The sequence below is a fragment of the Sebastes fasciatus genome, chromosome 3 (assembly GCF_043250625.1).
Source record: "Sebastes fasciatus isolate fSebFas1 chromosome 3, fSebFas1.pri, whole genome shotgun sequence".
NCBI classification, from domain to species: Eukaryota; Metazoa; Chordata; class Actinopteri; order Perciformes; family Sebastidae; genus Sebastes; species Sebastes fasciatus.
This window is the reverse complement of record NC_133797.1, coordinates 23,371,178-23,393,612: the sequence shown is the minus strand read 5'-3', so window position 1 is coordinate 23,393,612 and position 22,435 is coordinate 23,371,178. Positions and strand designations below refer to the sequence as shown.

General features: G+C 40.5%; 1 protein-coding gene across 1 annotated transcript in view; it reads left to right on the top strand.

The window, feature by feature from the left end:
- Window positions 1-767: 767 nt before the first annotated feature.
- LOC141764449 (noelin-2-like) overlaps window positions 768-22,435 on the top strand; it is a 31,562-nt gene continuing 9,894 nt past the window's right edge. The window contains exons 1-5 of the mRNA XM_074629712.1: window positions 768-1,320; window positions 9,912-10,061; window positions 13,056-13,211; window positions 19,923-20,142; window positions 21,749-21,855. Coding sequence (XP_074485813.1) covers window positions 1,177-1,320; window positions 9,912-10,061; window positions 13,056-13,211; window positions 19,923-20,142; window positions 21,749-21,855 — 777 coding nt within the window. The 5' untranslated portion in view covers window positions 768-1,176. The remainder of the gene's footprint in view (window positions 1,321-9,911; window positions 10,062-13,055; window positions 13,212-19,922; window positions 20,143-21,748; window positions 21,856-22,435) is intronic.

Genomic DNA, 22,435 nt, shown 5'->3' with positions numbered 1-22,435 from the left:
ACTTAGTATGTAGTGTGGAATAGGACCATACTTCTGCTCTTTGGCAGATTTATTAGTTCCTTTTGATCTGCAGTCCCTACTCTCTACTCTAGTGGCACATTGGCTGGATGTTATTCTGGGAGTTTGTTGCCTCCATGGAAGCGCTGCCAACACAGATCAAATAAAACTTCCCATGAACATCTTGTACTTCCTCTCAAGTTTTGATCAAATCAAGTGTGAAACAGCTTGTATACGGAGGTTGAACTTGGGACATGGGACCGCAGGCCACATGGAGGCAGTGTTGCATCAGTTTGTACATGATAAGCACAAACACACACATTCAAACACACACACAGAGCAGGGACAGGTCAATCTGGAGCATTGTGCTTTCGTGTAGGCGTTTGCATTTAATCAATAGAAAGGCATATAGGGGGGACAGAGAGAGGAAAAGAAAGACATGTGTGTAAGGATGAAAAGGGAGAATTAGAGGACAGGAGGAAAGGACTATGGGTAGGAAAGGAGACAACAAAGGACAGATAAGGACAGAAAGAGGACAGATATTTAGCAGGTTTTTATTATCTCACTTCATATTTGATATCATCTGCTTGTTCATTTAGGAAATATTGTTCAAGAGGAGAATGTGCTCATTTGATGAAGAAGTTGAGAGAATAGATGAGAGCATGAATGAGAGGGAGAGTGTCTGGGAGAGAGATGGAGAGAGAGAGAGGGTGGAGGGAGGGAGAGGCAGAGAGTTAGTGGATAAATGAGAGAGCAGCTCTGGCTCAGCCACAGCGTCTTACTGCCAGGCGAAGGAAGCAGTCCAGGAAACACACACACACACAGATCAGTCGGACCTAACCAGCTGTGTCCAGGAGCATCTCCTGCAGCCTGAGCCGAGTGTTGGATGTTTGGACTTGATACGTCTTCACATGGAGGCATCTGGAGCGGCTAGTGCTCCAGGATTTATCCTCTAACCTGTGGCAGAGACTTCAGCAGTGGGACGATCCCGGCTGTGTTTTTTTGGGGGGATTCTAGAGCTGGAAACTCATGAGCGTGCACACCGACGTTTTATACCTGTAGCATCATGTTGTTGATGTTGTGTGTCATGACTGCTGTTAACAGTTTGGACTGTGTGTGAGAAGCAGCCAGAGTTTCTGTTTGTGTGTGTGTTTGGTGCATGAATGTGTGTGTGTCAGGATGAGTGTTCCCATGCTGAAGATTGGCGCGGTGCTCAGCACCATGGCTATGGTAACTAACTGGATGTCCCAGACTCTGCCGTCGCTGGTCGGACTCAATGGAACCGTCATTTCCTCTGAGGGCACGCATGAGCGGATCGTCAGTGTATGTATTCTGTGTATACACACTATATACAAACACACTTATATTCCAAAACAAACAAAAAATGCTTTTTTTTTTGGTAACCAGAAGCATCTTTCTCTAAATATATGTCAGTTTAATGGTACAGAAGATTGTTTTTGTTTTGTTATCTTGTGTTCTTTGTGTGTACACTCACTCACATGCTTCAATCAGCTGTTTTGTACACATCATCACTACACACTCTCTCTGCACATATAATTGCATAAGCTCTCTAATGTGATAATTCTTTGCGTTTGATTAGAGAAATTGCTGCAAAGCACCCAGGCAATCTGGATTTAGGAGGGAAAAAGGAGTCAAATTTATGGATCGACACATTTCAGGAGCGTTTAGCCTGCATGCAGCAGACATTTGATCTGTTCATTGGTGCAGAAAATAGAGCAAAGTGGGAAAAGAAACAAAAAAAGAAAAGATGTTTAGAGGAGCAGAGTTAGAACAACATTTGAAAAAAAAAGCGTGTTGCCAATATGAAGAATAAATAGCACTAATAAATAAATAATATCTTCTGTTTATATGAGTCATAAAGAACACATGTACAGTATGCACCCACTGCTATACACACACACACACACACACACACACACACACACACACACACACACACACACACACACACATACAAGCAGAGGGGTAATAGGATTGCTCTCTCTCTGACTTAGTGGGGTGATATTTCTCTTGGGGATGGCTGACTCACCCTTGGGACAGCCAGCGATTTGTTGCCCTAGCAACACCCTGGCAACCTCAGATATGTAGATGCTGTACCGCTGCTCATACAGGGATCTCAACTCTGTATATAAACTGTGTTTCTGTGTGTGTGTGTGTGTGTGTGTGTGTTTATGTGCGTGCTTAAGCTTTGCATGATTTAGCTTTCTGGCCCGAGAGGCACCTCACAGCTGCTGTGTGGCGGTACTTTGCAAGTTCAGCAAAGTGCATGCAGTCTCATACAAGTAGACGCCTACACACAAACAGACACAAACACACTCTACAAAAACACACACAAGAACTGGCTGAGAACTGATGGAGATGTTAGAGGTGCAGTGTTTTGCTACTTCATGCTACGTCAGGAGATGGTAGACAAAAAATCTCTGAAATCTTAAGCTGTTGTGTTCCTGTCAATCAGTTTAATGATGACGTGTATATACACTATACACATTGTAAGCCAGATCAGAGGTTTCCAACCTTCCACTCGTCATGTTCAAAATTGGATGTTATTCGACACTATTATTTATATAAAAGTGGATGTTATTACAGTATTTTTTTAATGCAATTGAACAGATATTGTCTGTTTAGGTTGATTTGGTCAAGTTTATCCATTGAGGCCCTGACACACTAAGCCAAGTTCGGGGCCGTTGGTGAGCGTCTGTCGGCCTAGTTTTTGCGGTGTGTCCCGCACCGTCGGCTCTAGTCTGCCCGTGTCGGAGGCTTTTCGGCCGATTCAGCATGTTGAATCGGCGGCGTAGCTCATCGGTGAGAGAACCCACTCTGATTGGCTGTTCAGCTTAAACGAATCAGTGCACGAGAAGAGAAACGGAAATGAGGAAAGCAAGTAAAGTCAAGAGAAGAAGGCTCTTCTCATTTTTCATCTTCGTCTCATCTGATCATTCTAATACACAGATATTTTCACAAATACATGGCCATCTGGAATGAAGCTAAGCCGCGTTGTTTCATGTACGCATCATAACAACGTCTTGTATATCAGCTCTCCTCGGTCTTCCTGTTTCCCTTTTCGAGTGATGAATACAGATTACCGCCGCCTGCTGGTGTGGAGAGTTATTTCATCTCAAACAGACGCAGAATGTGCGTGCTAACTGACCGTCGGCTGTTGTCTGTGCAGTGTGTGTAAGTGCATCTTGTCAGCCAAGACAAAGGGGACATAAGGTGACATAAGGTGACATAAGGTGACATGAGGTGACGCAACAGTCGGCCTTCATCGCCGCTCGTTCTTTGATGTTGGCTTGGTGTGTCTGGGCCTTTACCTTCAGCTATTTTAACCATTTATCCATTATTATCCATTACTTTTAGCCATTTTAAAAGTGTACTATATGATATCCAGAGCATTAATCAGGTTTCTGCTTGGTTACAGGATCAATATATTTTTTGAATCAAATTGTTTTTCAAATTAGTTGAACTACTCCGCAACCTTTCCACGTACCCTCTAGCAGAAAACCCCCCTCGGGTACAAGTATTGGTTGACGACAACATGTTGACCTTTACACTCGCGCTTTTTATTAAGTATTGCATGTTGTCGTATCTCTTCCACCTCTGTCTCTATCTGCTGAAGTCTTGCAGGAATTTAGCTCTGTTAGCTTTCTCTCTCTCTATTTGCACTGATCACAATCAGCTGAGCTGCCTGAGTAGATTTTTATCATTTTTCCCTTGTGTGAAATGAGCCCTTAGGTGCCGTATGTCCTCCTCTGTTTAATTACATCGAACAGTAGGCACAAACGATGCTTATATTCCCATCACATCCACGTCCTCCTGTTCGAAACACCCCTGCCCCCGTCAGCTCCATTGTAAATGGGACTTCAAGGTTACAACACCAAACCCAGCTGATTGATTTATCAGACGTTTCCCTCCAGGCCTCCTCCTCCCCCTCCCGTACCTCCTCTCGCGTCTCCATCATCCCCGCTTCCTCCTCTGTCGTTATTCTTTTTCAGGGTTTGTAGGGCAGCTTCTCAGACAGATAAATGTGACAGGCTGGTGTGTGTCAGGTTGAGCTCAGCCGTAGCTTTACATTGTTCCGAAATGTTAACACGACTGTAAGTAGGTCAAACTGAAGACCTAGTTAAATCTCGCCCAAAATGAGCTTGTGATTTCACGTGTTCCCTAATTTAACATGTTGTGAATTGGGTCCAACGATTAGACCTCAGGGAACAATTGCTGTCACCTCAGCACTACCTAATGAGGTCCCAAATAACCCCAAAATTAAAAAAGAAACACGTGTCATTATATAACAACACAGGTGGTATTTTAGAACTATTGATAAATGTGTCTTGCTGTGAGCTGCAGCATTGAAAATCACCTCAACAAATGCATGTTGTTCTCGTTAAAAGAAGTGTTTGCACTGTTCCTGCAACTGAATACTTAATTGTGAAATTTAAACACCACTGTATTTATAGAATTGAAATATTTTACTTTGAGAACCACCTATCTGAATTTACGTGGTCTGAATTTTCAGGAGGTGGTTTCAAGTGGTGCACATTCAAAAAAGTAGATTTAAAACCTGCAATAACTGATTTGGCTACTGTACTTGGGGGCAAAGTAAACAAGCTGTAAACACAACACTGACATATTATCACCTTTTAAGTTGATACGGAAAAGCAACATTGGCATTAAATTGGAGTTGTGCCACCTGATGAATTTAAGTACTATTCACTCTTTTTTTAGCTCTGGTTTTGGTCTCCACCAACTCCTGAGGGAACTATCTGGCTCTTTAGCTGCTAAATGCTCCACTATGTTCACCAGCTAATCGCTACCTGTGTCTGTCTGCTGTTTGGTGCTGAGCAGGTAGCGTACAGTCATTTTTTAGATCCTTATAGGTCATTTTCACCGCAGCCATTTTGACATGTAATTGCAGGGTAAACACAGATGTAATTGATACAATTAATTATTGTCCTATTTAGCGTCACAGCCAATCCAGTGAGCCAGCATGCACAATACCATGGCATTGGGCCACCTAAATGGATCAGGGCCGAAATTAATTTCATCAATTACACCTGTGTTTAGCCTGCAATTACATGTCAGAATGGCTGCTGGGAAAATTGCTGAAAACAGCTGCCTGCTGTGGCCGAAAAACAATGCCATGAGAGCGGTGAGTCGTCAATACCATGCTCCCTCAGAGCAACATCTGTGGCTTTGTGTTGTGAGATAAAGCTGCACATTTTAGAGTGGCCTGTTATTGTGACCAGCCCAAAGCACACCGATGTAATAATCATGCTGTTTAATCAGCATCTTGATATGCCACACCTGTCAGGTGGATGGACGATCTTGGCAAGGGAGAAGTGCTCGCTAACAGGATTTAAACACATTTTTTTTTTAGAGAAATAAGTGTTTTGTGTGCATAGGAAAAGTCCTTTATTTCAACTTGTGGAAAATGGGAGTGTTGCCTTTGTATTTTGGTTCAGTGTAATTTGCTTCCTTGTTATTCAGGGATCTTTTTTGTCTGAATTAGGGCTGGGCGATAGGGATAAAATAACAATATACATCACGATATAGCATGGTAATTCAGTAAAAAATGACATGGTAAACTATATTTTTGTGAATGAAATACTTGACAAATGAAAAGTACTGAATATTTTCTCATTTTATTAGAACTTAGGTGCAAAATGAACAGTTTCAAGTGGCCTAGCCTTTATCTTATCTAAATGAAGGTGATGTAATATGATCAAAAACAGCTGATAAATGAAGGACAGGTGGCAGGCATTAGGGCTGGGCAGTATATCAATAATTTATTAATATTGTGATATGAGACTAGATATCTTCTTAGATTTTGGATTTCGTAATATCGTAATATGGCATAACTGTTGTGTTTTCCTGGGTTTAAACATTACAGTAAAGTGATGTAATTTTCTATTTATCCAAAATGTCATTGTGTAAATATATTGTAAAAGCACCAGTAGTCAATCCTACAATATTAATTTGGTGAAAAATATCGTGATATTTGATTTTCTCTATATCGCCCTGCCCTAGCAGACATTAAGGTCCATACTAATTTATACATACACATCTTGGTCTGAATCCACTGCATGTAATGTAAGGTGTATACAGCCAACATAACATCAGTGATTAGTATATCATTGGTTATAATAACAGTACAGGTTTATTTTTTACTGGTTTTAGACCTGTTTTGTTGACATTCAGTGTCATTGCAATGTACAAGTAATGGACATTTAGTGTGATTGCGTCAAACATTCAAACTAATTGAAAATGCGGCGCTATACATTTAATTATCTGTGTTATCTGGGGGTGTGCACGGCTTCTCCATAGATTATTTTATTCATACGTTAACCGTTGCGTGTCGTACAACAGAGATGCTGTTCCTACATAAAAGAGAAGAAGAAAAGGGACACGTTGTGCCGGTTAATGACAACGGATAGCCTGCTCTCCAAATATGCCTTTAGTGGGGACCGGTGTGTGGCAAACTTTGCTGATGATTGTTTTCTGGTCCGTGTCTGACTTTCTTACGAGCTCTTCTTGTTTTGGTTGAGCTGAGTCTGGGAAAGTTTCTGTGCTCTCTCTGTTGTAGCAAAACAGCTGTTCCCACATGCAAGGATCAGGACGTAAAGCGCCATCCAACTGACGTAAATATTGCCATAATGCAGTTCGGCCGCTGGTTTTTCAACATCACAATATCACACATTTTTTATCTGTTCAAAATGTACCTTGAAGATTTGACAAGTATTTAATACTCTTATCAGCATGGGGGTGGGCAAATATGTTTATTGGAAATCAATTAACAACACAAAACAATGACACATATTGTCCAGAAACCCTCACATTTAGCATCAAAAATATGAAATCATAACTGTCAGTGTGCTGACTTGACTATGACTTGCCCCAAACTGCATGTGATTATCATAAAGTGGGCATGTCTGTAAAGGGGAGACTCGTGGGTACCCATAGAACACATTTTCATTCACATATCTTGAGGTCAGAGGTCAAGGGACCCCTTTGAAAATGGCCATGCCAGTTGTTTTTATGACATAGTATAGGTACCAATGGATCCCTTTGGTTTTCTGGTTTCATATAATACCAGTATCACTGAGCCCGCTACAACCGAAAAATCGCAAAATGCATTAACACCTTAAAGAAATTAGTGGCGTTAAAACGAATTTGCGTTAACACGTTATTATCTGGTTAACTTTGACAGCCCTAGAAAATATAAATCATTTTAATATCATTTCATGATATACAGTATCGTCATATCGCCCAGCCCTAGTCTGAACAACAAAGGAGGAAATAAACTAAACCAAAAGTATATTCAAGTAACAAAACGATTTGCTGAAGTTGAATGTTATGGTTATGGTACCAGCCACAGTAGAAGCGAAGTTGTGCATTAGTATGGACTGTGAGTAGGCTAGAAATCATTTTTTTTGTTCAGATTTGTTGGCACTCTGGGGAGCCGGTGACTTCTTGCCAGAGAGAACAGCAGCTCCGGCTGTGGATGCAGAGGGTGGAAACTCTCCAGCTCTGCTGCTAGCTTTCCTGGACACAGGCATGTGGGAGATGTCACAGCTGATTTTAGCTGCAAAATATCTCATTTAGACACAAGCTCACTATGGTGCTGTCAGGTACAATAAAGTGCAAAGAGCATGCCCTTTCCTTTTTAACATTAATGGACACTTAGATCACAATATGTGTCACGTCATGAGCTCCTGAAATCCTGCTGAGATTTATCAGCAAGATCGAATTAGACAGAAACATTTTTTAAAGGAAAATATTAGTCCACCCTTCTAACTACAGCCTGACCTGAATAACACGCCGAGCAAATGTGTTAGAAAATGCACAAAAGAAACTGCTTCAGTAATATGACTCATTGAGTCCGTTTGAAAAACACCTTTTCATAAAAGATATCAAACACAAAAAAAATAGATAGAACATGTAAACACTTCAAGGTCTGTGAAATATAGCTGGAGCAGTCACTTTATTTTTGCTTTAAAGAAGCACAGCATGACTCCCTGCCTTATTAACGTTAATTGTCCTATATACTGTACTCCTATACGGATACTGCATGTACTCTTTGAACACATACTGTATATGAGTTGTACGCAGCCTGAAGAGAAGCAGGTCCTAAGGGATGTGATTCAGGGCAACATATTCCATAACAGCCTTGCCAGTGTTCATGGAGCGTGTCTCATTTTGGTCACAATGGCTGGACAAAAAGGGACACATTTAGATTATATAGATCAAATCTAGCTCCAATGTTTTAGAGGTAGCGAGGGGACAAAAATTTTATTTTGAAAAGTGTGTTCCCAGTGGAAATTACAAGCTCTGCAATCATGTTGCACAAGGTATATATTTTCAACAAGTAATGATAATTTTACATAATCTATTAATCTCTTGATTATTTTCTCAGTTAATCATATAATTGTGTCATCTATAGGATGTCAAAAAAAATGACCATTAAGTCAAGTCAATTATATTTATATAACCCAATATCACAGTTTCTCAGAGCTCGTGGTGACTTCACATGCCTTGTTTTGTCCACCACCCAAAGATATTTAATTTGAATTTATTGATTTTAAATAAGAGAAAGTAGCAAATGATCATGTTTTAGAAGCTGGAACCAGTGACTTAAAATAACAAATGATCAATTATCAAGACAGCTGACCATTTTACAGATATATTTATTGGCTTATTGCTTTAATTGTTAATCGTTTACTATACATCAGACCGGCAATACCTCATCCCGATAGGCTTGCATGACGGTACCTCGTTGACGGCAACAGAGTAAATAGAAGAAGTTGAAACATGTCTCCAAACTTCTACTATAAACAAACCGGTAATAAAAATAACGCTATACCAAAGAGTAGCTGTGTAGTTGGTTGCACCAACAATAAATCAAAAAACGCTGATCTCAGATTTGTTCCCCTGACGTGTCCTAAAAAAGATATAATAGATAGTCTTTATGGCTCCGAGCTATAGACCAGACGAGCATCACGTCATCGCCGAGGCTGCGCTCCAGTTTTGGGGAAAGAAACTCGCTGTCACAGGAGAGAAAATGGAAAACGACGAAAAGCTGTTGTGTTGCGGGTTAACCGAGGCTTTCACACTGAGATTTGAGGCACATATGATACGTGAATATTCACTGTCAGTGTGATAAATCACTAAATGATGCTGGTGACAGTGACTAGCATGTGAGGCTGCTGCAGTAATACAGTCATACATTAACGTTATAGCAGCATCAAACTGTCGTCTCCAACTAAATCTCAGCCTATAGATCAAACAGTTGGTTCTTAACAGGTTGGTTATTTACAGACAACACTTAACCTAATGTGATTCAATCAGATATGTATAGAAGTCTGGATAAACAATATCCGACCACTGTGTTGGACGGTGGAAGACTGAAGGGACATGACGGCGCTCAACCTTAATTTATTAAGGTATCGCAAACGCTCAGGTTCAGGCAAGGTCGCAAAATAATTATTACACATGTGTTTAAAAGAAACGTATAACAAGAGATGAATGCATACGAATTTGTCAGAATTACAATCCAAACATACGTCAAATTGCATTGAAGTCTATGAGATCTTCTGTTTTCTATCCCCCAAAAGGGGCCCCAAAAGGCTGCCTTGACTTTTTGCGAAGTACCCGTATGTACCGATCTGATGTATAAGACAGTATAAAATCTCACAAGAAAAATGCCATGAGTGGTTAAAGGAGGAATTGTAGATGAATTTCAATAAATTAGTCTTTGATTTAAAGTGCACTATTGACAAAAACAAACAATTAATTCCATAATTTGAATCCAGTTCTACTTTGCTGACCTCCTCCTCTGTTGAATACTGACGTGTTATCCCTGCAGTGACTTCATTAACGCAGAGCTTGTTTGTGTGCAGGGTTTGTACCCGGGCTCAGAGGAGGGCTGGCAGGTCTACAGCACGGCTTCAGATCCTGACGGCAGGTGTGTTTGCACGGTGGTCGCTCCGGCACGAAACCTCTGCAAACGCGACCCTCGGAGTCGACAACTACGCCTGCTGACTGAACAGGTGTGTATGTGTTTGTTTGTCTCTTGACTCTGAGGTGCATCCCTGCATGTTTCAATGGTCAACATTGCGATTCAGCACAGGGGAAAAAGGCAGCGTACTGGAATGAAATATTCACTGGACTATCTCTTTGTTTTGACACTTGCGGAAACACACATGAACAGACAGGTTTCACTGACAGATGTATTCCTGATACATCAGTAGCTGTATCCTCTAAAGATTCCCCATCATTCAACATGTCAAAAGAGTTTAAACTCAAAGGGGAACACTGACAGATGGGTGTGAACGAAACATGTTCTATATTGCAAAGATGCAGCAGCTCTTTATGAGTATTTGTATGCATGAATGTGTTCACACTGTTTATGCGTGTGTTAATGTGAGGATATGTAACCTGGCTGCGTAAGCACATTTTCTCTCAATGTATATGTGCGTCCTGAGAAATAAATAAAATTGATTTGTGACAGAAGTTGATGAATAATTGAACACCATCGGGCCGGCAAACATTTCCCAAAGCATGCACTACTGCAAGGCTCACACATCAGGATATATACATCCTGTGTTCTCGCCAAAGTAAAACGATCACATCGCGAGGATTAATAGTAAGAAAAACAGATGAAGACTATCTAAAATAAGTCCTTCCTCTCCTCCCTCCTCGCTCTGTTCCTGTTGGGAGGCTTGAGTATTTATGAATCTTAATTAGCTCAGCGTGTCTCTGGAAGTGACACCTAAATCCTGCTGTGAGTGTGAATGTGTGTGTGTGTGTGTGTGTATGCATGCGTGTGTTTACGCGTGTTTTGCTTAGATTTTTCCGCCCTAGCATGTGTTATAGTGGGAGATGTGTGGGTAGCCTTTTTCTTTTTTTGCCTGAGTGTTTGTTTATTTGTTTGCATATCACTTCTGGATATCTGGGTCATTTTTATAATGGATTTTCTTTTTTTTCATGCTTGTTTTTCCCATTCAATATCAAAGGAGATTTGAAGTAGCATTTCAGGGTAGTTAATGAGAAGATGCGTGGGAGTGTTTGTTTCTTTAGAGCATAACAGACTCTGGGTGAGAATCTCGTGTTTTAAATGGATCTTATGAGAAGCTTCTTCAAAGAGAAATACTGTATGATCTGTGTGACTTTGCATCATGTTGTTGAGCCAAGGTGGTTCACCCCAAACACAGACGGCACATAACCCAAAAACACATTTTCTCACACCTCTTTTGGTTTCATTTGTCTGTTTTTGAATCATCTTTCCCTGAGATTTCTGCTGCCTTCCCTTTGAAATTTAGATGGAACGATTTGCTCACAGCTTTACAAAATATCATAAAAAGTCAGTAGAAATGTGTCCCTCTAGAATAAAGATTACCGTGACATTTGTGCTCCCCAGAGAATTAACCCTAATGACTTTGGTGATCTCTTCTTTCCTTTTAAGGATGAGATTTTTAGTTCATAGTGAAATATCTTGACAATTATTGGATTGAGTGCTGTGAAATTTGCGATAATAAATATTCAAGGTTCCCAGGGGAAAAGTATTGAGAACTTTGATGATAATTTCAATTTTCGTCTAGTTCCACCATCAAGTCAACTTTTTAATTTGTATAACACTTTGATTTATGACCAAATACCATAGACTGTGTATAAGAAGTGGACATAGTCACCGTGATGTCACCCATTGGTTTGTGGACTGCCTTTTTGAAGCCTCGAGTTCGGCATTTTGGCCGTCGTCATCTTGTTTTTTTGCAACCAGAAGTGACACGATAGGGTGGAGCCAAGTACCACCGAACACTGAGACATTTTTAGGTGAACAAAAAGGTTATAATTGACTTTAATGAACTGAAAACACGCTGTGAAAAGGTTAAAGTTGTAAGAGGAAAACACAGACAACTCCCAGACCGGACAACGCCGTGGTAGCGACCTGACAATCACAAGGTAGCCACGCCCTAAAGCATACCCTGCTTTATGGTCTATTTGACTCTAAATGGGTCCATAATTTACTAAATGAACATCATGCTGTATTGAAGAAGACTTGAAACTAGTGATTGAGACCATAAACTCATGTTTACAATGTTTACTGAGGTAATAAATCAAGTGAGAAGTAGGGTCATTTTCTCATAGACTTCTATTCAATCAGACTTCTTTTTGCAACCAGAGGAGTCGCCCCCTGCTGGCTGTTAGAAAGAATGCAAGTTTAAAGCGCTTCAGCATTGACTTCACTTTTCAGACAGGGAGGTTGCCCGCTGCCGAATATCTGCAAAACCAGTGACATTCTCATCATCATCAGCTGTACTTTGTATTTAGTGCTAATCAGCAAATGTTTTTCTGCCAACAGGCTAAACTAGGATGATGAACATTATACTTGCTAAACATCAGCATATCAGCATTCAGCTCAAAGCACTGCTGAACTGAAGTACAGCCTCACAGAGCTGCTGGGTAGGATGAAGACTCTTAATCCTGTCGATTAAATAATAACGTCAATATTGTCACAGTGACACAGTGATCAAACTCACTTACAGTATGTCTCACAGCCCCTCTTAGATGCATACACACACAAATCATGTTAGAAATGATCTAAAACTGAAAATATCTAAAGCCTCTGAAGAATAAATAGTCCCTCTGTGTTCTGTGGGTTAGCTAAGGAAACTGGGACAATGTTTCTGGAGAGACACAAAGTTTCTAAATAGAAAGTAGCACACGTGAAATTCCATTTTTATCTCTATTGTAATGAGGCGGAAGCAGAAATGTCACAGATGGATATCTCCTGGGCAGATAAAACTATCTGCACGGCTAGATACCGTGAGGGATGCGTAAGAAAATGTGTCTTTTTTGCAATTTTAGGTGAACCAACCCTTTAAATATTCCATCACATCAACACAACAACAGGTGCTTGGAAACAAAGAACAGGTGGCAGTAATCAAACAACAGCCAAAACCAATCATAAGCATTTCTGGCAAAGCAGGATACTCACAGTAATCACTCATCATATCAACCGTGTGTGTGTGTGTTTTTGTCAGGTTCAGAATGTGAGTCAGTCCATGGAGGTGGTAGACCTGCGGACATCTAGAGACCTGCAGTATGTCCGAGACTCTGAGCCGCTGCTGAGAGGAGTGGACGGACGTTTACACACTTACGTCGCCAACCCCCGGACTCTGACGGCTAAAGGCCTGCAGGTAAACACACACACACACACACACACACACAGCCAGACGCCCAGACACACACAGTGTAAGACGGTCGCTGTAGGGAACACATAACCTTTGGTGTGAAAACATTGATTTCACGCATGCCAAGCTGAAGTTTTCTGCTTGCACTCAGACACGCGAGCATCTTTCACGAAGGGGACCAAATTTGTCTTGAAGCTGTCAATTCACTGGCTCCATGTCCGCTGTGTAAAAGTGTCACACAGCTTTGTGCAGAAGGTGCCAGCAAAGCTGCAGCATCACTGCACACATTAAGACTTCGAGCTGTCCAAAAAAAAAAGAGTCTGTCTGGAATGAGTCTCACATTTTAATATTAATGATGAAATTTACATAATATTTACAAACAGAAAAAGCAGAGGGAGTTCATGTCCAACATACGTTTTCTTCAGTTTGGTGTTTTTAAATTTGCAGGAGAGAAGATAAGATGGCTGGATAAGTATTGCCTCTTATTGAAGGGACATCTAAATGTACTGCACCTCTTAAATTAGGAGTATTAATCTCATCAGTGTGTGTTTTTCTGCCATGATGCCGCTGGCAGGCGTCTGTGCCAACAACACACCAGCAGGCAAATGGAAGATTATCTCAAGAGCTATAAAGAGTGAAAGGCTGTGGATCTGAGGAATGAATGATCCAAACGGTTAAATCAGCTGTGACACTGCTGGTTTAATGTCTGCAATTGGCAGCCTAGGACTCCTAATGACACTGAACTAAAAGGTAGTAAAACCTTGTAAACTGTCTACACCTGCATGTCACTTTCCCAGTAAGCACTGATTTGGGGATATATGTCTTGTTGAACATGTGAAAAGTGGGATACATTTGGGTGAAAAGTGAATGTTTTTTTTGGGATATCTAGGTCTACATTTCAATCTGTAGTTAGGATATGCTTTGCATTCAAGTATAGTCATTTTCAACCAAATTTAGACTTAAACTAGATGTCTTTTGATGTGCAAATCACCAAATCAGGGCTTACTGGGCCATTAAAACATTACACTTTCACACATTAGAATTATTGGCAATGAGTACAGACTAATTTAACTAAATGAGCTTATTCACTTTCTTGTGCTGAGACGAGTTAGATGATGATGATGATGATGATGATACCGCTCACATGTCTGTACGATAAATATGAACCCACTGCCAGTTAGCTTAGCTTAGCATAAAGACTGGAAACTGGGGGAAACAGCTAGCCTGGGTTTATCTAAATTAGGGGTGGGCAATATATCGAATATACTAGATGATTATATCGCGAGCATCGAGTACAAATATTAATTGCCACGTTATTTTTTCAAGCCGCATGAGATTCGCTTTGGCGTTTTGCTTCTCCTGCGGCTCTCTACCTCTCACAGACACACTCTCATGGGCGAATGTGGCGTATGAGCATGGATGTGCGTATGGAGAGTGTGTTTTTGTATCTGGGGGGGAGCAGGGATCAGGAAAAGAGCCAGGAGAGAACGGAAGAAATTGAGCGCCAAATCGAGTTTATAATATTTGTCGGAAAAGGTGATGGAAGATGCCAGACTCCACTATCAAACTATTCCCCACGTTGTTTTGTGTAAACACACACGTGTATACAATGTACTAGGCATTATGATAAGAGCGTTTAAGAATTGACTTCAAAATAAAAGCGACCAAGAACTGGCTGCAAGAGTGATCTTCCGGTGAATGTGATTTATGTGGATTTCACATACATTCTATAAGCCAGTCAGTCTGTCAATAATAAAAAAGATTTATATATAATAAATAAATACAATTAATGATAATTAAAAAAGCACCTCTAAATCTCACTGATTAACACGTTATATCTCCTTTAATCCGTACAAAAGCTAAAGTGTGAAAACAATGCGCTGTTGTAGGTGGGATTATGCATCGGACTGTTTCCTGACCGGGAGCAGCGACTTCCTGGAATCTCCGTTGGTTAAACCAACCGGTTATTGACCATATAGGCGCTTCTTGCCTTTTCTGCAAAATAATGAATAAACGTCTTTCCCAAAATTTTCTTATAACTAACTTTAAAATACCAAACAGCAAACAAAGCACATATTAATTTTAAAAATGTAATTAAAAGCTCATTAATCCAACGTTATAGAATAATATATAAAATATTTAAAAGCATGAGATGCTATATGAACCGGACAACGGCTCCATTGGAGATCCACAAACAAACAACAAACAAACAAACAAACACATACACACACACACACACACACACACACACACACGCACACATACATGAACACACACACACACACACACACACACATACACTATCCCTTACTTCCCCAAATAGAGAGCATTTCCGCCTCCCCATAAATCCATTCTGCCTTTCATCTTTTGCCGAGCATCTTCTTAACAACATCACAGGGCTCTGGGGTCTGTTTTTAAGTTTTTATGCAGTTAGCTTGTGTGTGTGTGTGTGTGTGTGTGTGAGTGTGTGTGTGTGTGTGTGTGTGTGTGTGTGTGTGTGTGTGTGTGTGTACGCTTGTTGCTCCTTTGGGGTTTTCACAGTCATAAGCTTTTGCTTTTGCACTGAGAGGCAGAACTGGTGAATATTTATGCGATGTGCAGCTACAGTAAGTTTATCAATAACTAAACAGTATTTTTATCCCTTGGGGGAAAGGGAACAAGGGAGAAGGAGAAGAGGAGGTCAAACAGAGAGATTAAGACGGATTGATAGGTGGAGGGCTTCAGAGATGGAGGAGCAAGAGGGAGGGAATATATAGAAAAAGATGGCTTATTGCATATTACCATTTTTCCCTGTGGGAGGTTGGGATGAGAGTATTAAGCAAAGGGAAGTAAGAGGGGAGGGAGGTAAAGGTTAGGCAGAGAGAGGGGGAGACATAAAAGAGTAAAGCAGGAGGGGAGGGATTAGAGAGAGATGAAGATGAAGGAGGACACATGGCAGGGGAGGGATTAGCCAGGTTAAGTATTTAATATCTAAGAGGCCATGACATTTTCAGCATTTTGCCAAATTTGATTATATTAAAGGGCGGGTCCATTATTATTTTTATTATTAATATTATTATTATTTTTTTAGGTTTTTATATCATGCTGTAGCTTCACAGTGGTGTTCCTTATGTATTCAAATCCTAAAATGCAAAGTTTGGTTGAAATACGTATGTTTTAGTGTCAAAATGCTATTTTCTAAAATCATTTTCCCACATGACCTTGCGTAGGTTTCTGCATGATGCTGCTGCTACATACTGTATATATACCCTTATCTTTATTGCCTACAGTAACTTAGATGGCGGTCAACATGCTCCCAGTTTGGAGAAGCAGACAGGAGTACCGGCACAGAAGAACAGCAATGTACCTCTGTGTGGACGCTACGTTAGTTCGGATGCGAAAGTCAGACAATAACAAAAACAAACTTACCGATCGATGCAGAGTTAGACCAAATACTCCTGTGTACTGCGAGGTAAAATTACTGTTTTTGTGAATGCAGTCTGGTGGCTTTGCAGACAGCGATATAACGGCTTCAGTTCCTGGTTGAAAAGGGCTGATAGATTTTTTTAGGTGGCTAAAATAAGTTTTTCTGCTGCTCCCGTCCACAGCTGCTTTAACTCGCCATCAGACAGCCCTTTCCAACGGAGAACTGAAGCGTTATATCGACTCAGCTAGTGCTAGCGTTCACATTATTCATAACCTTATTTTGATGAGCTTACTTTGGTAACCTACGTCACTGCTTTTTGCTAATGGCTGAGTGGGCGTTACCATTTGAAAAAAACGGAAAAGAACACAGATGGACCCACCCTTAATTAAATTTACAATTATATTCAAATAATGATGCCAATACCAATCAGTGAGGATGAGGCGGGCGAATTTAATGTCAACCCAGGCAATCGCAGAATTTTCACACTATTCCCTCATGGCATGTAAAAATTGTATGCCAGAAAAGCTTTGTAAAATGTTTTGAAGTGATGTTGAAAAAGTATTTAGGTCCTGATTTGAAGATAGCAGGGGAGGGATTAGACTCATAAAGCGTTTGACTGACTGCCAAGTCTGTTTCCTGGATGTGTTGTTGTGTTTATGTGCGGGGGTGTGAGATGTTCTGACGAGATGATACGGTTTTTGTCTTCGCTTTTGACACTTCTTTTAATCCTCCTCTTTTTTTCCCATATCAAATCCAGCTCCTCTCGACACACAGCAAACAGTTTTTGGGGGGGATTTTAGGGTGAAACGAGATCTAAGTGTCGAGACTGAAACAGAGAAATGAAAGGGGAATTTTAGGAAAATCCTTTATCCTCCTGCTGCGTCACACAGAGTCATGTGACATACATATCATGCATGTGCTAAATATTAATCTTTCTTCAAGCTGATTGCAGGAAAACGTTCTCTTCTCTCCATCCACAGTGGCTCAAATTTAGCCTGACAATATTGAAAAGATAAATCTTCAGTCATAGAAAAAGCTGTCTTTAGCTGCTGATGGGAGGCCAAAGTGCAATGAAAGATTTATCTCTCCATTTTATGCTGCTTATCTGGGTCGCAGTGCCTGCAAACTGTGCACAGTAATCCAGACGTACTTTCCTCCAGCCACATCTTCCATCTCCTCCTGTGGGATTGTGAGGCGTTCCCAGGCCAGATGGGATATGTCGTCCCTCCAGCATTTTCTGGGGGCGCTTTCCATTTGGCTAACGTGGCTCCTCGCTTCCCTCACTCACCAGCTCTTCCTTGGGAGAGACAGGGGTGAGGAAGAGACGCGAGGATGGAGACGGCAATTACTCATGATGGACAGCATCTCATCTGTCAAATGTGCAGAGATAATTAAGCGGGAAAAAAGTACAAAAGGGGTTCGCACACCCAAATCAATTAGATTGTTCCTTTCAGTTTTCAATGTGAAACTTGACACACATAACGTTATGCACGTACGCTAGTCCTTCAGTTTCACATTTAAATCATTTGAACCTTTCACCAACAATGAGTGTCAATCAACGTAGCCCCAACAGATACACCCTACCTGTGGTTAGACATGCCTCACACTAAAGAAAGCTAAATTATCTGCATATTTTCCCCCTCTGCTGAATTTTGACATTGAAAACTGAATAAAAGGAATATTGATTTGGTTGTGGGAACCCTTTTTGTAATTTTTTTAAATGATTTAGTGAGGATTAAAAGAAAAACACGATGACTGCTGCTCCAATACTGAAAATACTGCAATAGAAATAACACCAATAGACTTTAGATCAGGTGCACAGGGCTCCAGACTAACTTGGTGCACTGGTGCACTGTGAACCCAAATGTTTTCACTGCGCCTTTTGGCGTCGCAATAATACATTTTAGGCATTTGTCAGTTCCCATAGGCCTACACTAGGGATGTCACGATACCAGAAATTTAGTAGTCCATACCAACACCAGTGAAATTCCACGAATCTGGAAACCAATTCGATACCACGGTAAAAAACAAAAGTAAAACAGTAAATCCCATGTACTTCAACATCCACTCCTTTATTACAGTTTGCATACTGTTTTTTGTTAGGAAGTTAAACAGGTCATAATTCCTTCTCTATTATCTATTTTATATTGCTGTGGAAAAAAATCTCCTTCAAACAACTGGATTATTCCAGTTTCTTGCCAAAAACTGAATTTTACAAGATTACATTTGAACACATCATGATAACGTGAGAATTTACCTTCGCCCAATACTCATGTTTTCTGAATAGAGCCTTAATCATAATGTAAATGAATGGCACCTCCTGTAAAGCTCCCCTCCTGCAGATTTCAACACAGAGTTGTTGTACACAATGCAGCATTATCAGGAAAAAAAATAGGATGCGTCCCCTTCTCTTTTATCGGAGAAGGTGCTTAGATAGTGAGATTAACAGTCTACCTACTCTACCTACTGCAGCATTTTTCTTCATGAAATAACAATTGATTGTTCTCTTCATTTTGAAGTACCGGTATGTTTTATGGTTTTGTTTCCCGAGAAGGAGTACAGACATATACACATACACACACACACAGACAGACCTGCTAAATGTCTGGTGCACCGATGCACCCAATGAAAATATTTAGTCGCACTTGACAGATTTTTGGTCGCATATGCGAAGAAAATAAAACTGGCTGATGAAGAAAAAGGAAACAAAGTTGCAAGAGAATTTTTATGATTCATTCATCATTCAGATTATACACACAACTAATCATTTTTATTTTATGAATAACAAATAACAGAGCTATCGTTGGTGCTTTTATTCCTGTTTCCACAAGTAGTTTGTCTAATCTACAATATTTAAACCATGCAGTAACATTCATTTTAGAGTAACGCTGTTTCCACAACAGACCGAATGTCCTTCTTTCCGTCCCCTGTCAGATCAGCTGACTAATCACTAAACAGATTCCCATTGAAATACACCTAGAATACACCTGTGGTTCCTGTGGAAGCCTCCTCTCTCCTCACTCCATCAGTTTCCGGGTCACAGGCTGCAGGACGGAGGAGTGAGGACAGGAAAAGGCATAACTAGCTGAATGGAAAGCACCTTGAGTCTATTCTGGGGTCTGTTCATCCACAGGGAAGTAGTCGCACTCTGAGGGCGTCCTGACCAGACACATAAACTACCTCAGTTGGCTGTGAAAGAGCAGTGGCTTTACTCTGAGCTCCCTCGCCCTAAAGAGAGAGAGTTACATTAGTGTGGACAAATCCATCTTCTCTCTAACGCATTTCCCTTCCTGTCTTTCTTGCACCCACAGGAGTTAAAGGGCCAGATGTCTCAGCTACGACCCCTTCTGTCCGTGGTCGAGCAGTACAGATTGGACCTGCAGACGCTGGCCACCCTTCGACTGGAGCTCCTCAACCTGTCAATCATCCTGACAGCCATTCAGGAAGAGATCGGAGCGTACGACTACGAGGAGCTCCAGCAGAGAGTTTTACTGCTGGAGACCAGGCTACACAGCTGCATGAACAAACTCGGTATGTGCTGGATGGACAGTAATACTCAGTAATACACACAAAAATATTACTTTTACTGCCTTCAATTAAGTCATGAGGTTATATATTAAAGTCAAGGACGTGAAATGTCTGGCATTCAAGTGGTTTAAAGGGGCACGCCAGATTATTCACATGGAGACGAGTCTATTTTCACGAGTACTCAGCCTGTGAAAATAGTTGTATAATCCATTTATTGGCTCTGGAGGGAACCTTGAAATTGTTAACAGAAAACCAGCGTTGCGGACTAGGGCAGTGAGGTTTGAAATATGTGGACATCTAACAGTAAGGATATCTCGGCCTCTGCTTTACCAACTTTTGAAGGTTCCTTTTTAAACATGTTTCTTACAAGTCCGCCTTTTCCTCAAACTTCCACCTCTCAAAAACACATTTCTTTCGAAGTTAAAAAATTTCATTTTATTGAATAGACTTCATGAAATGTTGATAAATTGAATAGAGATTTGTGGCAGGCGATGGTTGATCATAAACAAAAAGGCCAGATGACCTTGAAAGGCAACATCGCTCACTCCAAACTCAACACATATTGTTACTCCACTTCCATAATCTTCACTATTTGCTTACTGCAAATATGAAATATGAGGGGTGGAAGTAACAAAGATGAAATGATAACAATGGAAGTGATGGGATATGCATGTGAAATGAAAAATGGAGTGATAAATTACAAAGTGATTTGATTAATGTAAAGCTGATTTGTCTAAAACAGTCGTGATATGATGAAAACAGAGCAGTGTTTCATCATTTTCACCATCTTACATTCATCATTCACGCCCACACAGCGAATTTGAGACATTTGCCTGCACTGTAGTCATTGGCGTGGTTTTTGATAGACATTTTGGGCGGAAGTGACAAAAATTGCGTGCTGTAAACGATAAATGTCAGTTGGGTGCTGTGAACGATGAATTGTCGACAGTTGATTATCAGAGCAACACTGTCTCAAATAAAATGTCAATCAAGTTTATCAAATCAATTGACAATTTATCACTATTTTTTCAGTTCACATACATTTTCATCAATTCCCCTTTCTTCAATTATTATTTGTTACTTCCACCCTTGAGGCCACTTTCCTTAAATGATAAATGCCAATTTTGTGTTGTGAATGACGAATGTAAGAAAGGCGAAAATGATGAAAACGTGGCTCTGTTTTCATGATATCACGACTGTTTTAGTTGAATCGGCTTTAAATTAATCAAATCGATAATTCATCACTCCATTTTTCATTTCACATAAATTTTTATGGCTCCATTTCTTAATTCGCATCCATTTTTATCACATCCATTTTTGTTATTTCCACCCCTCATAATAAAACTTGCTATTTTTTAAATCGTGAGTTCAGATTTAACTCGTAATGTTTATTTGTTTATTTGTTTATTTGTTTATTTGTTTTGCACAATTTAAGACTATACAAAATAAAAAAATAAATAAATGAATAATACTGTATATACAGTGCAGGAAGAGGCAAAACACCCCACTGGGCTTATCTGAAGCCTCCACCTAGAGACACGATTAATATAAAGAAATAATATGACTACATAATAGTGATAACATTGATATGTCCATCCTTTGTTGACAGGTTGTGGTCGTCTGACGGCAGTTAGCAGCCCAATCACCGTGAGAGCCTCGGGGTCCCGATTTGGCTCCTGGATGACTGACGCCATGATTCCCAGCTCTGACAGCAGGGTAGGTGTACAGTGTGTACGTGTATGTATGTGTACATGACAAGTGAAGCAGGTGTTATGAATGTTGTCATAGGGTAGTTAAGCTCTATATTTTTCTTTATGTATTTCTTTCTGCCTTATTTCCAAAATGACTCCTGTGTGCACTTTGTCTTCACTCACACACACTGTTCGGCGAGCGCACATTAAACTAGTTGTCAAGGCGACTGTCTCCCAGTTGCCAGGTGTGATTTATATCGCCATGGTGACCCTTGCCTGTTCCCTATTAGAGCTTCTCCCTGGTGATGAGAAGGAGCTACACACAGCAGCAGTATCCCAGTTATTGCTTCCTGTCTCCCAGTTACCAGTGTGACTGTTTCAGTTATGGGTTGGGGCTCGTTCCTGGTCCCAGTGACTGTTTGCATATTTGTCCAAAGAATAGGAAGCTTTTTCTGTTTCTGTCTGTTAATGCTGTTTACTAAACAAATCCAGTACATTTCTTTCTGGATTTGTATTATAAACAGTCAAAGACAGAGAAACTATAAAAAGCTTTAATCTGCTGAAATCACTTTTATCGTGTTTTTTTTCTTCGAGCTTAAAGGAAC